The sequence below is a fragment of the Lissotriton vulgaris genome, chromosome 1_2 (assembly GCF_964263255.1).
Source record: "Lissotriton vulgaris chromosome 1_2, aLisVul1.2, whole genome shotgun sequence".
Classification (NCBI taxonomy): Eukaryota; Metazoa; Chordata; class Amphibia; order Caudata; family Salamandridae; genus Lissotriton; species Lissotriton vulgaris.
Window position 1 is genome coordinate 143,331,342 of NC_141686.1, and position 16,981 is coordinate 143,348,322.

The following is a 16,981-nucleotide window of genomic DNA, read 5'->3' on the forward strand; positions in this document are numbered from 1 at the left end:
ACGCAGCTTGTTGTCTCGCTGTCGCAACATGAGGGCAGCCCGGTTGATCTCCCAGACTGTCTTACAGCCATTTCCTCCTGGATGTCCAGTTCAAAACTTAAATTAAATGGATCTAAGACGGAGATCATGCTCCTAGGCAATCAATTTACCTCTCTGCCTCCTGAGATGTGGCCTGCTTGTATGGGAGATCTTCCACCCCCTAAGCAGCAAATAAAAAGCCTAGGGATTTGGTTCGAACCCCAACTTACATTCAAGACCCAAGCGCAGAAAGTGGTGGGAGGCTGCTTCGGCCTGCTTCGGGCAGCCCGGAAGGTACTTCCTCTCCTTCCCTTTCAATCTAGAAAGCTGTTAATCCAGGGTTTGATTTTGTCCAAACTGGATTACGGTAACTCCCTTTTCCTCGCAGCCCCCCTTGCTACCATCAAGACTCTTCAGCGAGCTCAGAATGCCGCAGCCAGGCTGCTGATGGGGGCGCCGAGAAGGGCCTCAGCCAAACCATTGCTGAAAGCCCTGCACTGGCTCCCCATCCAAGAGCGGGTCTCTTTCAAATCTCTCTGTATTGCACATAAGACCCTGCAAGGCAAAGGCCCTCCAGCCTTGAGAGGATTGATCCGACCTTACAAGTCGCCCAGGGCCCTTCGCTCGGATGGAGAAAATCTTGCCATTGTCCCACGAGTGAGGAAAGCTAGAACAGGAGGCCGACGGTTCTCACTGAATGTGTCAAACAAATGGAATGCTCTCCCTAGAGAACTCTGAATGGAACCGGATCATCTGAAATTCAGAAGAGCACTTAAAACCTTTTTGTTCCCTACCACCCTCTAATCTCGCTTTCGCTTGAGTTCACCTGGTTCAGATTAGGATTAGCGCTGGGACGCTCTAGGGCAGCCATGCGCTCTACAAGTCCAAATCAAATCAATCAAATCAAACACCCGCTGGAACTGAAACCTTGTCAGTGGGGTGGCATCTGCGTGCCTCAGCAATGTCCCCCCCCATGATGCCGCCCTCTGCGCCAAATACTCCTCAACGCATGCCACCGGGCACATGGGAGATCCGGGAATCCGCTGGACTACTACACTGTCCCCGATCGCTCCCTGATCGGTCTTGGACCTGACAAACGAGACAATCATCGTCTCCCCTTTTACTTGAATGTGCTCTCGGCACAAACCCCCCCCGTATCCTGCTTGTTTCTTGCCACCAGTTCGCTTACCCGCATAGCCCCATAGAATGCTAATGCAAAAGCGGCCCGGAATAACACTGTTTCCGACTGGGATGCACATGTTGTAGGGAGTACGGACAGTAACAGGGCCAACCTATCCAGACCTATCGGGTGCCTTTCATCTACTCTGCGACCCTCAAGGCGTTGCCACCCCCGCAGCGCTTTCTGTACTACGAAAGACGCTGTAGGATCCTGGATACCATGGGCCCGCGCCATGAAGGAGATGGCGGCCCGATGCCTCTGGGCCGTAGCCACCGATTTGCCTGCCCTGCGTAATGACAGTAAAAATTCTATGACAAATTCCTCCTGGCCCCAAAACTCCCTCCTAGCAGAACCCAAAAAGGACCAATTGGAACGGAACGCCCCTTCATATGCCTTCCTTGTCCTGGGTGCTAAACTCTCTCCCACGAGGTTTTGTAGTTCGGGCACCGAGAGACCAGAGAGCTTCGGGAAATGGTGCCGCCACCGGGTCCGCTGTGGGCAGAAAACCCCAGAAGGCCTGCATACTTAAACGAGAAAGCGCATCAGCAGCCTGATTCAGTACCCCTGGCACATGCCTCGCTCTAAAGAGCACGTTCAATTGCATACATAGTAAAACAATTTCCTTGAGCAACCTCAGGATCCACTTGCATCGTGCTGCCTGACTATTGATACACTCAACCACGGTCATGTTATCAGACCAGAACACCACAGAGTGATCCCTAAACCCCTCAGGCCATGTTTTCAAAGCCACCAGAATAGGGAACAGTTCAAGAAAAGCAATGTTACTTGTAAGTCCACACTCGTGCCACCATGACGGCCATGTTTGCGCCGACCAATGATTGCCAAATATGGCGCCAAAGCCCATACTCCCCGCCGAATCTGTCCACAGCCCCAACTCTTCGGAGGACACCGCCGGCTTCGTCCAGACAACCCGACCATTGAAGTCTGCCAGGAATGCCAACCAAATGCGCATGTCCTGGCGAATCTCAGCCGAGAGCCTCGTGCGGTGGTGCCCCTCTTTAAGACCGACCATGGCTTGTGCAATCGAGCGGGAAAAGGGGCGGGCCATTGGCATTATCCTAAGGGCAAAATTCAACTGCCCCACAGTCTGCTGCAATTGATGCAAGTTCACCTTAGTTTCTCTAATACATGCTTCAAGCGAAGCCCTGAATTTCCGCACTTTTTCTTCTGGCAACCGGAAGCAACCTTCTTCGGAATCGAGCTCTATTCCAAGAAACTCGAGCGAAGTTGAGGGCCCCACAGTCTTACCTGGCGCCAATGGCACACCAAACTGTCTCATCAGATCACAAAATTCTTTTAAAGCCTGTGCACATTCTGTGTCCCCGGCTGCCCCCAGAAACAGAAAATCGTCTAGATAATGCATGACATGCTGAAAACCCGTCATCCTTGTGAATGCCCATTGCAGGAAACAACTGAATTTTTCAAAATAAGCACACGATATGGAACAGCCCATTGGCATACATTTATCCATGTAATAGCGCCCCTGAAACATGAAGCCCAGGAGACGCTGATCGTCCGGGTGTACCGGGAGCAACCGGAATGCGGACTCGATGTCAGATTTGGCCATCAGCGCTCCGGGCCCCAGGCGATTCAACATGGCGACTGCATCATCGAAGGATGCGTACCGCACCGAACAAAGCTCTGGGTCTATTGCATCATTAACTGACAAATCCCTCGGGGCTGACAAATTATGTATCAGTCTAAACTCACCCGGGTCCTTCTTGGGGACCACTCCCAAGGGCGAACAAACAAAATTAGGAACTGGTGGCATGTTGAATGGTCCCGCCACCCGACCCCGGGCTACTTCTTTCCCAATCTTCGCTTGCACCACTGCCGTATTATGCAGGACCGAAAGTTGGTTCCTACACTGTGCTTTACCCTGAAAATTCCCCACCGGGATGCGGAAACCGTAAGAAAAACCGTCTCGCAACACCCCAGCGGAGACATGATCAGGGTATTCGCTGAGCCAAGGAATCATTGCCATGGTATCAACCGGTGTAGGTAAAGCCGCCCCTCGGACTATGTCAGACCTGTTTGGCGCTTGCCCTACTTCCGTTATCACCCGTTTTGGCTCTGCACATGGTCTCGGGATGCGAAGACTGTCCACACCCCCCACAGTCATGCCTAAACTTGCATGACCCCTGGGGCCTCGTACACTTTCCCCTGTTAAAGTTCCAGCATACCCCTTTTTTACCTGTATTGCCGTTCGGCCTTGGGTGATGCTCATTACTTGCCCCTGTCCGAAAGGGCGCCCCGGATGGTTGGCGGGAAAGCTCACCCCCGCCCCCCCCCCCCCAACAATGGCACCTTTAACATGCCTGAGTTTTCCATTTTTTGCCAAGAAATGGAGTCGTAACAATCCCACGTCAGGCACGTATCGAACTCTTTAGCCTTACGAAAAATATTATCATAACAAAACCACTCATTGCCAACATATGTCTGAGAATATTCCATAATACGTGACTGGTACACAGGTAACTCGGTCAACAAATCAGGTCTCCGTTCCCCCATAATCGAAGTGAATATGCCAAATGCTCTACCCCAGTTACCTATCGTCTCATCGACTCTAAAGGCGGCCATTTTTGCGCGCCAAACACTCGGATGCATAAGTTCTTTCTGAACTTTCACATGCTCAATCTCATAATGATCAGTTAGCAAGGAGAACATGTTTACGTATTTCTCAGCCCATATCCGTTCTTTGACTTCCATCGGGATATGCTGAGCCAATTTCTCCCTTCTCGAGGGTACAGACCCCTTCCCCGCGATCGGCATTAGCTGCTTACCTGAGCTAGAAGCTGTAACCGCCATTGCCGCCGAACTCGTGCCAGCTGCGGGTTGCTCTACTGGAGCCTCCGGGGAAACAAACGGACAAGGAGGTTTCGCGGCCTCTCGAGACTGCCGCAACTGCCTCATTAATTGCTTGGCCTCCTCGGCCGTGTCCCCCGGAGCCACGGAACGCCCGCTGCTATTACCCAGCCATGCGGCCAACTGGGCGGCCAACTCCGGGGGCATGTCCCCCTCGTCCACTGGGGTAACCACAACGGGGATCCGCTGGCCCTCGGCAGGAGCCGGCGCGGGAATCTCCGCTGGTCTAGGAGGGCTCGCCGGGGGAGCCTCCGGAACTGGGACCTCGTCCTCATTTGACCCATTCCTGGCCCTCTTCCTTCTTCCGGCTGGGGCCTCCGTCGGGTTGGGTCTTTTTGGCCTTCCCGCACCGTCCCTGGCCGCCATTTTTCTCTTCATCTCTGCCATGTCTTTCACCAACATCCGGAGCATCTGGTCGGTGCTGACCTTTTTTGCGACTCTCTTGCCCGGCATTTTTCCCACGTAGGTGAAAGGTCCTGACGCGATTTGTAATGCTGAAAGAGAAAAGAGAGAAATTACTAAATTCAAAATTGGCTCTTCGTTCCGTCTCGAGCTCACGTGCAGCGAGGAGGTGCAGCTTCAGAGCACAGGAACAAGAGGATGCTTCCTTGGCTTGTGGCTCCTTTTATTCTTCTCTGGGCGGGCGTAAACCCGCCTCCAGGGGCGTGGCGGACGGCTTCGGTGTCTAGGACAACCCACTCTTGGGCGGGAAAAAGCGCGCCCCGGCTACGCCGCTTCGGGCATACCAGCCGAGACGCGCCTCCCGCCCAAAATGGCTTCCCGGGGGGGATCGGGGTACTCCACCATACGTTTGGGGGGACCGATTGGTCGCCCCTTTCCATAATCATTCTCTTGTCAGCTTCGACCGAGCATCGGAAACACTGACTGATAGCTAGATGTGAGCAAAAGGTGACAATTCGCAAATGTGGGTCAGGGTTTTTTTTTGTTTTTTCCCGGACCTGTTTCACTTCCCATTTTGACACTGTGTCTTCAACCTTAAGGCACTATTCTCAGTAAAAAATGTTTGAAGAAGAATGATCTATTTCCACAGGACATTGTAAAAGTTTTTGGTAAAATATTGCATGACTGGAGGTGGGATATTGAAGCAATACACCTATAGATTAAGGAAACAGGAGAGGGCAGGAGGAAATCGATATGTGCTACAGAAAGGTGGCTAGAGGATTCAGAAAAGGTTTATAACTCCTTTGCAGATTATGTTTTACGGGAAAAGTGCAAGCAATTCCTGCGCTTCAGAGACATTTTTTTCCCGCTGGAGCACTCCCTTTTTAAAAAAAAAATGCTGTTATTTGGCACGTTGCTTGTAATTTAGCACCTCCTATGGAAGGTCCAGCCCTACACTTGCACAAACACTCGGACCCATCCCTTCCCACTGGGAGCCACATTCACAATATGCATGGGCGAATTACGACTTTGTTATTGGCTTTTATTGAACTCAGCAAGCTGATGCCAACAGAAACCAAACCTGTATCTTTCGTAGGATACCAGCACGGCAGCATGGCCACAAGATGACAAGTGTGAACAAAATATATCAGAGCGCCTGCTTCTCTTTTGAAGAGGAGAGGTGCAGTGTATTAAGGCGCTCTAGATTAGTGCCTGTTCTTGACAGATGAGTGTTTGAAAGCGACGATGTGAGAAGAGCACCGGTTGGAGAGGAGTTGGCATGCAGATGCACTCGTTTGTAGATAACAAATTACTAAATCCCCCCATGCTTGTAAAAATAAATAGCTAGCTGCAGATTGAGTGGAGTGGAGTGTTATAGAGTGGCGTAGTAAATTGTAGAGTGGTGCGAGTACAGTTGAGTGGCGTGGAATGGTATGGAGTGCTCCTTGAGGGAGTAGAGTGTCAGAGTGGAAGAGCATAAGGAGGAGTAGAGTGTTGTAGAGTTACGATGTGTAAAGCAGGTTGTTGTAGAGTAGCGTGGCATAGAGTTGAGTAGTGTAGGAGAATAGAATGGCGCAGAGTGTTGTACAGTCAAACAGCACAGAGTATAGTAGCATAGAGTGTAAGTGTGGGGAGGCATTGAGTGGAGTGGTTTTGTGTAGAGTGGAGCAGTGTGTCGTAGGATAGATTGGAGTATAGTGGCATGGTGTGGAGCAAAACACTTTCCCTTGTGTTCGCTTCTCTTAGGAACTTCTGTTCCTTTGACACTCTGTTGTCGAGGTTGGGTGCTTTCGGCAAGTTTTATGGAAATTACTAAATCTCCTTCTGTCTTTTGTATACAAACTACAAATCTCTGCTGAATTTTGGTAATGGGTTGGGTTGCTTGAGGTTTTTGCTTGTTTTTGATGCTCTCACATCGAAAGGAACATCTTCAGCATTGTACATCATGCGGACAGGCTGTCTCAAAAGTAGTTGTACCTAAATCCAATAAAGGCCGAATTTCTTTCAGGGAAAACTGACTTATCTAGGCAGGTGTGGCTGAATGAATATGCACTGGTCCTCACATTTACGCGAGTTTAAGCTATTTGGATTGCAAAAACCATAAATAAAAGGCATTGTCATTTACAATGCCAATAGCTCAAACTCGTGTGAATGCGAGACCTATTGCATTGCAAATGCTTGTTTATTATTTCGTAGGAATTTGATAACTGTTGATTGCACTGCCATGCTTGCTATGTTGGTTTTAATGATGTGATAGTAGAGAGATGTTAAATGACTCAAGTATTTGATCAGGTTCATTGAGCGTCCACATACTTGAACCCAGAACTCCGCATTTTAAAAACAACTCTTTGGCAGTCATGCACAGCATTTGTCTTCTTGTGTTGGTTGTCTAGCAATGCTTCTGTTGAATCTAGCAGAGAAAACCCGTCCATGAGCAGATGCCTCAGTAAGCAAAATGGAAACAAGTCGTTGGAAGAAGAGAGCAAATATGAACTCACACAGTCATCAGTCACGTCGTCTCCAGATCTGATGGAATTTGAAAGGTACTATGGGTGTAATTGGCTCAGCCCATTCATTTCATGTCTTTACATGAATGCACTATTTTATTACACATAGTGTCTGTTATTGCTAGCCCAGGGAATCTCTTGTTGCAAGAGACTGGACCAATGCAAATGGTAAGACTCTGTTTTAATAGATTGTGCATACACATGCCCAGTAACCTAAGCTGATTTCTAATTATTGGTAAATGTTTTACAAAATCAATACAAAGTGTCTAATTTGTGGTGGGATTGGTGGAAAATAACTACAAATAGCCTTATTTGTGGAGGATTTGGTGAAGATTTACCATGTCCTTTGCCCTTTTGTTTTTTCACTTGCTACTCAACTTTATATAAGATCTTGAGTCTGGGTTCAAGTGTTTGAAACCTGTCTCAATAAGCATCTAATTTGTTTGTACATATCATCATATATTTTATTGAAGGACTTTTCAGTGGCTGCTGTAATAGACAAATGCATAAAAAGTTTCTTTGTTGTATGGCGATCCCAGCTTTAAGATCGCAAGTCAGGACAGACAACACAAGCCCAGGGACGTAATCACCATTGTCTTCAAGGCCGTCATCAGCTGCGTACACAACCCACAGCTACCTAAAACACCTATCTTTCAGACTCCACGTCACAGCCAACTTTACCCTGAGAATGGCACCCTCCTAAACAGGCCACAGGACCATGCACCCACTTCACCAACTCTATTGCTTACTTGTCATACTCCTCATTCTCGACTCGAGCACTTTCATCCTCCTTGAGGACATGAGCTTCCACTTAGGAGACTGTACCGACCTGAACTAGACCTCACTAATCGAAGACCCAGGAAACCTCAGCATCACCCAACATGTAAAAGGACCCACACACGCTGCCGGACACCTCCTGGACCCTATTTTTACAACCTTTGAGAACATCTCGGTCAACAAGCCCACACAAGTGACCTAATCACACCCTCATCAAGATTACCATTTCTATCCTACACCAACACAGAACAACTAGCACCAGGCCAGCCTGACAAAACTGGGGCTACATCTCAAAGGAAGAATGGAAAACCATACTCTCAGAAAACCAGGCTGAACACAGCAGCAGCCTACCAGACTTCATCACAAACTTCAACCACTAGATCATCACCTACGTCATCACTCTGGCTTCCCTCAAACCCAGCTAATCCACAAGATTCAGATCACAAGCCAGCTGGTATTGTAGCTGTCTTGCACACAGTGCAGTTCAGGGTCTTTCCTCTGCTGCAATGGGACCGGGACATTTGGGCTATGATCCCAATGTTTCAACCTCTGAGCCTCATTTTGGTGAGAGAAAGCCTGAGGCTTCTTGGCCTGCTAACCCGCTTGTCAGCTGCTCCAATGGGATATGCCGGCTCTGCAGTGGAATCTGACGTCTTAGAGGGCCTAGCACCAAGGAAACATGTCAGATTTCATCCAGTGTTCAGCTTAAACTGCACAAGATCTACAGTGTTGGCAGCTCAACCAAAGTCTAACCACTGCCGTGCACCTGTTCTTTTCCAACCAGAGCTGTGGGTGGTGACTGATGTGCCACTAGAGGAGGTCATCTGGGAGTGGTGAAGATCAGAGGACTCTGGTCTCTGGTGGAAGCCCGACTCCTTATCACTGTGTTGGAGCTGTGAGCCATTCCTCTGGCCCTGAACAACCTTCTGCCATTCATCAAGGGTGGGTTTGACTGCAACACATGGGTTGAGTGAAGTCTGGTGGCGAGAGGTTTTGCACCTTTGGTGGTGGTTAAAACTGCTGGACATCTCCCTGATTGCTCACTACTTCGAACGATAATTCAACGCCAGGGTGGACGAACTGAGGTGGTGGTACCTGGCAGATCATAGATGGCATCTGCACCCCAAGGTGGCACAAGTTGTATTCTGACAATGTGGATGATGCAGGCAAGGACTCTGCATTACTCAGCTGATGTTCCTAGACTGGAAGCAATCCAGTCAGTGTCGTAGGGCTGGCATTAGGCTATGTGACCTCTGCCTGGATGCCATAGGTTCCTATTGCAGATCCAGTGGCAGACCGCACTTGCTATGCAGCGGCAGCCTAACTTGTGAATCATCTGCAGATGATCTGAAAGGGGAGCGCCAAAAGTACTGCCGCAAATGCCAAGGCCTTAGGGCATCCTCCATCACCTGTTACAGGGTAAAATGTGTCTGTATGCCCGGTTTCAAAAAGGTTTGTGGGGGTTGATCAGCAAGTTCTTTACCCAGCGTCTGCAATCTTGCAGCACCTGACCACGCCCGTGCCCCTTTTATGATCAAGCAGAAGGCCATCACTCACATTGAAGAGAGAAAGTGGCTGAAGTGGGCTGACTCATTGCCCATGATTTGTGCTCTCGTAGACACAATAAAAATGTGAATGATACAACAGACCAATGGTTTAAGGGAGCTGTCCGAAAGCCCCTGTAAGTGTGTTATACATATAATGTTAGTAAAATCAAAAGATCTTGGCTACCACCAGACCTAAAACATTAACATGCCATGAAATGTGCATGCCTTCTTTACATCATGGGAAGCTAGCAACTATGTGAAACTTAATGGTTCCAAATCACACCTGCTGTTGTTCACTGACAAGCACACCAATAATATTCCGTTACCTTCCTCCCATCTGCCCATATTCCACCACTCATCCTAGTTTAGTCACTCGGCATTATAAAAATCCAACAAGGCACCTTCTATTTGATCATCAGGTATGATGTTTGTTATTCTCATCAGTGCATTCATTTACTCCAGTGCATTGCCCTTTGAGGCTATGGTAGTAGTGTCATAAAATTAATTTGCAAAGTTGTTTTCATCGAATAAGTATATTGTAAATTACCAATGACTACATCAATGAAGAGGATCAATCAACCACATATATGTGTTTTTACAAATTCCTTTAAATTAAGTACAGCCAAGGAAGGTGTGATATGTTCTATCACAGCATGCTTTGCGCACACTGCCGTTATTCCTTCATCACTCCGTGTTTTTCTCTTTCAGGTATTTGTACTTCTATAGGCAGACAGTGGATTTGCTGGTGGAGAACCAAATTGTGTCTGCTGGAGAGGTAACCCTTCCGGTAGTTTCTAAAGCAGTTTCCCACCTGTGGCAGGATCTTCCAGAGGACCGCAAAGCCAATATTTTACAGTACTGCATCCGGCAGGAAAAAATCCCTTGGCCCCAAAACTTGTCCACTCAAGAGCCAGCGTGCACAGACAGTAGTGTGAGGGGTAGTCAAGCTGATAGCCAAGAAGCAAGTGGATCCCTCTTGTCTTCACCCCCAGAGGAGGTAACATCTTGTTTGAAAATTGAATCTGTATGGGTTATGTTGAGGATAAATCGACTGGACACAGTGTATTTGTGAGTTAGCATTTCATAGAGGGATAGGCTATTCTCCATTATGGTAGTCTATAAGATCTGTCCATGTGCAGGATCACAGAACATATTTTTAATTGTAAACAGTTTCAATATTGAGAAAAGTATGTTCCACTGATACTCTAATGGTGTTGCATTGATGTCCTTAGCACTATGTTCTGAATGCTAAGGACATGACCTCAATGGGATATCTGCTGGTGAGGACATTAGGTATCTTCTTTTCAAGGCACCACTACCTGCAAAGGCAACACAATCGCAATGCATCTCCTTGGTATTCTTTTTACCCTCATCAAGGGTCAACTATGTGATTACAAAGCCTCCCAGGAATACACCTGAGCACTTAGTTGCAGCAGCAAGCAAGTTGACCTCATTTCTCGCCATAATTTGGCCCTCAATAGTCCCTGAAACCAGGAGAGGCACAGTTCCATAGGGGATAATCTCTGATTGCCTAGGGCGCCCTTCCCAAAAGGATTGTTAGTGGGGAATCACAGTGAGACTACTATTGCAAACTTGGATCCTTCCAATAGGCTGGTAAGAGTTTTAAATGTGAAGAATTATCCGGACACAGAGACCAATTTATTCACACCTCCAACAGCTATTTGATCTTCACTAGGAGAGCAGATCAGAAACCCTGAATGGAGCCAGAGGTTTTCATTGAGGGAGCAGTGCCATTACATGGGATACTACTACCTGCAGTCACCTGCAGTCTTAACCCTCCCATAGATAGAATAATTGAGGTGCAGCTCATTGTGGCTGCCCTTTGTGAAACGATGAGCAGGTGTCAAGCCTGTTTGAGGTTTGCAAGCATGTGCTTAAAAACCTACAACAGGAATACATCTATTGGTAAATATGGTTGTGATCTAATTTGTGTGGGCATTACCTGCTTTTTGCCAATAAGTCACGTGCACCCGTTCTCCCTCTTGTTCCAAGATGTGGAGGTGGGAGAGCATTATTTAAGGGGCATTTTTACAATTTGCTTTTGTAGAACATCCCGCTTATGCCAATGGACTCTACTGTGGCCTGTTATCTAACAGCCTATTCCTGGCCTGCACTGTGATCAAGGTATTGGATTCTTAGGTACATCATATGAAATGCAAAGTGGGGAATACTGGTCACAGTTGACGGAGAAGATCTGGCATTAGGAGCTGTGCTGTTACATGGTGGGTGCAATAAAGAGAGCTGAACATTTCTATTTCACATGTGTTCTCTTAACATTGGCGATGAGTTGAGGCATCCACCCAAGAACCCAGTGTGTGAGGCTGCATCTATTTGGATTTTAAAAGCCATTTAGCCATTATACTAGCTGTAAGTTGGCTTTGAGAGTCTTTTTGAATAGTGACTATGGATATTTGGAGGCCAACTGTGCTCCTATTGCTGTGCTGCACGTTGAGAAGTTAGATTTTTTTTATTTGGAAATATTCGCTATTAGCCGATGTCACAAGGAGAATGGGGATTTGAAAGTCAACTGTGCACGGCCCCCTAGTGTTCCTGAGGAACGCTTACCTGGGCCGGGCCATGATGTACGCATTGTTGGAGCCGCATGTGTGCAGAGCGTGCTGGGGCTGACGTGTGCTCCCTGTGCGAGCAGCTGCAAGAAGCTGTCTTCGATGCTGAGCTGCTGTATGTCTTCGGCGGATGCAGCTGCATGAAGCTTGTATCAGCGTGTCTCCCGAGTTTCCTGGAACCATCAGAAAAGAAGCTGGCTCATTGGTCAGCAGAGGTACATGACCAGGAAGTAGTTCACTGGCACGTAAATGGTTGTAGAACGCTGGTGTGCTAACCTGTGTTGTTATTTATGGTGGACAGTTTGTGCAATGGGCACAGGTTTTTCTTATTTTTTCTTTCTGCTAACGGAGAGGATATAAAATAAATTTTATTACTCATAAGCTTTCCTGATCCATGTGATGCAAACGGGAGACTGAGAACCCGGTGGGCATGAATGGATTGTTTGATAACGGCCCATATACATTTCCATGGCTGTGCCTAACACATTAAATGTGTTGCACAGTCATGAGTACATGATCGCATGTTGTAGGAATTAGACACATATTTGTTGCCAATTAATTTGGCTCTTTGCACTCTACCGATTCATAAGTTGGATCTTTAAATTTTTTGTGTGGTTTTATTGAACCCATAATCTAAAGGAAACAACAATATATTACGCACTCTGTTTCAGGATTATTTTATTCTTGAGCCTATTCCTTGTTGGATTTAACACAAGTACGGAATTCTCGGTTGGACTACTTATTAATAGATGTTGTATTAAGTTATCTTGGACGCTCAGATAATTATTGCTCTGCCTTGATGATGACCGTGTATTTCTACAATGGTCGAAACGTCGTTGACACACATATGTGGCCGTAACTGAAGAAGGACGCATTGTTATGCTTTATGTTGTTTCAGTTTTATCCTGAACTCCCTATTTTTGTATAATTCCTTCACTCAGCCACTTGTTTAGTTACATATTGTACTGCTTATTTGGGTATTTGTGTACTGTGTGAGCACCATTGTTTTATATGTCTCAGTATTTAAAGAACTTTGTTAATACATTTTCCATGATTTGTACATGGTTTCATCCTTTTCCTCTTTTTCTTCTCTTTTTACTCTATTTTGTCAATCAGTATGTTGCTGACGTTGATTGTTTGGATTAATGTTTGATGTATGTATTGTTAACTTGAACCCTTGTTAGGATTCCAGTAAGCTGCACACTTACGGCTAACACTACAACAGTAAAGATTTACTGTTTTGTTATATTGTTTCTTCCCTTCCTTCTCTGCCTATCTACAGCAGCATATGGGGGCCTGGTATTTTTTCACTCTGTATCCGAGCACAGCCAATTGCAGTTGTTATTTTAGTTTTTTGTTAACTCATTGTAGTAACTTATTATTTCAGTTAGTATTTTATATTGTTGTATTAATTAATTATGATGGGGATTTAAATTGACTTTCTGATGCAAGCAATGGCAGCAGGAAGTATAGCTTTGCCATCGCTAGTTCTTTCAGAAGCAGGTGATCTAATCCTACCTGTAAAGAAGTGGAAAAATATTTTTGACTCCTATTTATTTGCGATTGGAGGAGAAACATTCTCAGCAGCAAGAAAACAAGGAGTTTTAATGCATAATGTAGGTTTTGAGGGCCGTAACGTTTATGAGTGTCTGGATGAGATCACCATAGGAAATGCAAAAGGGAGATATTTCTGTGATGATGTTGGAGAAATACTTTGTTCCTAAGATCAACTTAGTTATGGATAGACAAACATTTTTTGCGAGGATGCAGAACAAGACAGAGAAAGTGGGCAATTATATAGCCTCACTCAAGAGTTTAGCACATACTTGTGAGTTTGGCGATTTAACAGAATCGTTGACTAGAGATCAGTTGGTACGCTGTACTAATAACCCCAGGGTAAAGGAGAAGTTGCTCATGATAACCCCCACTTTGAGAGATGCAATGGATAAAGTGGAAAGCATGGAACACACAACATGGTGGGTTAAGGAGATGCTGGATAGGCCTACCACGTCTGGTGAGCGTGTAGCCCACCTCACGTGGGCACTGAAGAAGATGATGAGTATCATGCTATTGTGTACAAAATGGGCACTACCAGTGTTGAGGGTAATAATTTTGGTGCCAAAAGCAAGGGTAACACCATTAAAGACAAAAAGGATGTTGTGAAAACAATTGAGTCGAAAAGAATGATATGCTTAGGTGTGGTAATTTCAATCACTTAGCCAACAGCCTAAATTGTCATGCCAGAAATGTATCTTGTGGCAAAAGATGACACCTGACAAGAGTGTTTCAAAATACTAAAGTACATCACGTTGATGACCGGCCACAGGTACACCAGCAGGCTATACTTTGTGTTTCACAGGATCAAACTAGTGATGCACATCCGATAAGGGAAGGAGTGGATGTTGGCCGTGTGGCTATGCCACTGTGTCAGATACTTTTGGAGGGCAAGGAGATCGCGGTGCTAGCGGACTCTGGTTCCCCTTTCACTCTCATTGGCATTTTTGATGATCATATACAATTATGTGCTCCAGAAATCTCTCCTGGTCGTTATGGTGGTGTGAAAATTGATCTAATTGTTTAGACCATAATGAAGATAAAGTTCAAGGGTTGTGAGGGTATGTGGCCAAACGTGGAGACAGCCTTTTAGGGTGGCAACACCAAATTTATTGAGGGATAACGCTAAATCCTAGTGCTAGAGACCAAGTAATGCTTATATCCAATGTCAGTGAGGATGAAGATGTGGTTGAAGACTTTACTGAAGTGTTCAGGGAAGGATTAGGTTATCTGTGGGGATTTGATCACAAGATCATTCTCAAGACTGGCGCTAAACCTGTGGTACGTAAGGTTTGGAAGATTCCTAACCTTATGTTGGGCCCTCTGAAAAAAGAGTTAGAAAGATTGAAAAAACTGGATGTGGTGGAAGAGATTGAATCATCTGAATGGTTGGTTACTGTGGTTCTCGCGCCTAAGGAAAATGGGTCCAAATTGAGAATGTGTGTTGACCTCAGAGACCTTAATCAGTGTATTTGGGTGGACCATCAGCCCCATCTCAACAAAAGGCATCATGCCCAAAGTGTTATTTAACAGAGTCCATCACTAGAGCTCCTGCTCATGTAGATAAAGATGGTGTTCTGTCATTCCTGGGACTGGTCGAATATTACTCAACATTTGCCGCTTTTGTGTTGCCATTGAGAGCCATGCTAAAGAAGGGCGCCAAGTTTTAATGGTCTGCTTAGTATGAAGAGGCTTTTTCGAAAGTTAAAGAAATAATTGGGGGTCTGTCCAATCTACAACATTTTGACGTAACTGAGAATTCCATTTTAACAACTAATGCAAGCCTTAGAGGGTTAGAAGATGATGAAGAGAAGCACTGTGATGTAGATATTGGATTCTTGTGTAGATCATATGGAATGCACAGAGGGGAATGCTGGTCAAAGTTGATGGAGAAGAGCTGGTGTTAGGAGCTGTGCTGTTACTTGGTGGATGCAATAAAGAGAACTGAATATTTCTACCATGTATGTGTTCTGCTAACAGATTGCTCAATGGATCTCAGTTGGCTGTAACTTGAATACTCAGGGTCAGGAAATCTAATGTTAACAGAGCATGTAGCTCCAGTTTAATTGATTATGTCTTGGTGGGTGTCAGATTATGGCCATGTGTTTCGGACATGATTTTTACTACAAGATCAGACAGCGACCACTATGTACTAGACTTTTCACTGAGCTTAGTAAGGAGCGAAGCTCTGGGGTCACAATACCTAATAAAAAATGCCAGTTATCAAATAAAAAGCATAAAAGCATAGAATACAATGGCAGACCGTGAATCGATCAGAGGAAACCGTGAGGCATATATACAAACTAGTTAAAAGGGACTTGGGAACTTATTGTAATCTTGATCTTCACTTAAATCATGTACGTTCTTTAACAGCAATTGGGGAGATTAATTTCAATCTCTTTGAAAATCTTAAAGTGTTTTACTCAGAAGATGGAAATTGGGGAAAAATGAGGGTAGCACCTACGTGGTATATTAAGCGTTGCAGACTGCACTACAAAACAAGGATAGAGGGGAGATACAACAAAATAGAGCTAGTTACAACAAAATACTAAAACTTACAAAAAAAGAGCGGGACCAGGCTAAATGGGAACTGCTTTTGATAGCAAATAGGTAGAAAAATAACCTTTTATCAAGGGCAATATAGAAGGACTTGCCAGAATAGATAATAACATAGGAGCAGAGGTTTGTACCACTCAGTTTGCAGATGGGTATTCAACCCGCAAGGTAGTGGACCCTGATTCCTATAGAATCAGGGTCCACTACCTTGGTTCAGGTTCCTATAGAAACTAATGTAATTAATCTGATTGTTCTGATACCTATCCCCCAATCACATGTGAAGAAGTTGAGTGTGCTATCAGCAAGATGGTTACCCCTTAAAGCCGCAGGTTCAGTCAAAATCCCGGCGGATCTGTATTTGTCAGAAATAAAAATATGGGGCCCTATATGATTTTTAATGCTATTCTCAAGGGTCTGCAGTTCCCATGCTCTTGGGTTGGAGCAGAACATTTTCCAGTGTACAAAATGGGTTCTCCTTTTGACCGTGCGAATTACAGGCCAATTATCCTAATAGACACCAGTCAGAAAATCTATAGCAGGGTCATTCTCTTCCGGCTTCAGCAATGGTTAGATGAGCATGAAGTCCTATGCCCTTTTCAGGCGGGTTTTCGCTTCTGTACAACAACCATGGGTCAAATTCTCAGTTTCCAGTTAATATACTGGAAATTCATCATAATCGGTCAGAGAAGACTCTATACTGAATTTGTGGACCTTAGAGCTGCCTTCGACCTGGTTCTGAAGGCTACTCTTTGGATAGTCCTAGCAGAGTTGGGCATCCCTGCATATTTGTGTGGAATCATAGAGAGACTGCTTGAGTCAAACTCTGCCCATGTTCGGTGTGGCAAAATTGGTGAAGTGACTAATCCCTTCCCAGTAAACAAAGGTGTACGTCAGGGTTGTGTGATGAGCCAGACACTCTTTATGTTATTTTTAATGGTCTGTTTAGCTACACCCTTCTTTTGGTTA

The 16,981-nt window shown here is 45.7% G+C and overlaps 1 protein-coding gene across 1 annotated transcript in view; it reads left to right on the forward strand.

Annotated features, from left to right (window-relative positions):
- The window catches only part of STRA8 (stimulated by retinoic acid 8), a 135,502-nt gene that overhangs the window by 28,748 nt on the left and 89,773 nt on the right, over positions 1 to 16,981 (forward strand). Inside the window, exons 4-5 of the mRNA XM_086953610.1 lie at positions 6,880 to 7,029; positions 10,026 to 10,314. Of these exons, the coding sequence (XP_086809736.1) occupies positions 6,880 to 7,029; positions 10,026 to 10,314 (439 nt within the window). The remainder of the gene's footprint in view (positions 1 to 6,879; positions 7,030 to 10,025; positions 10,315 to 16,981) is intronic.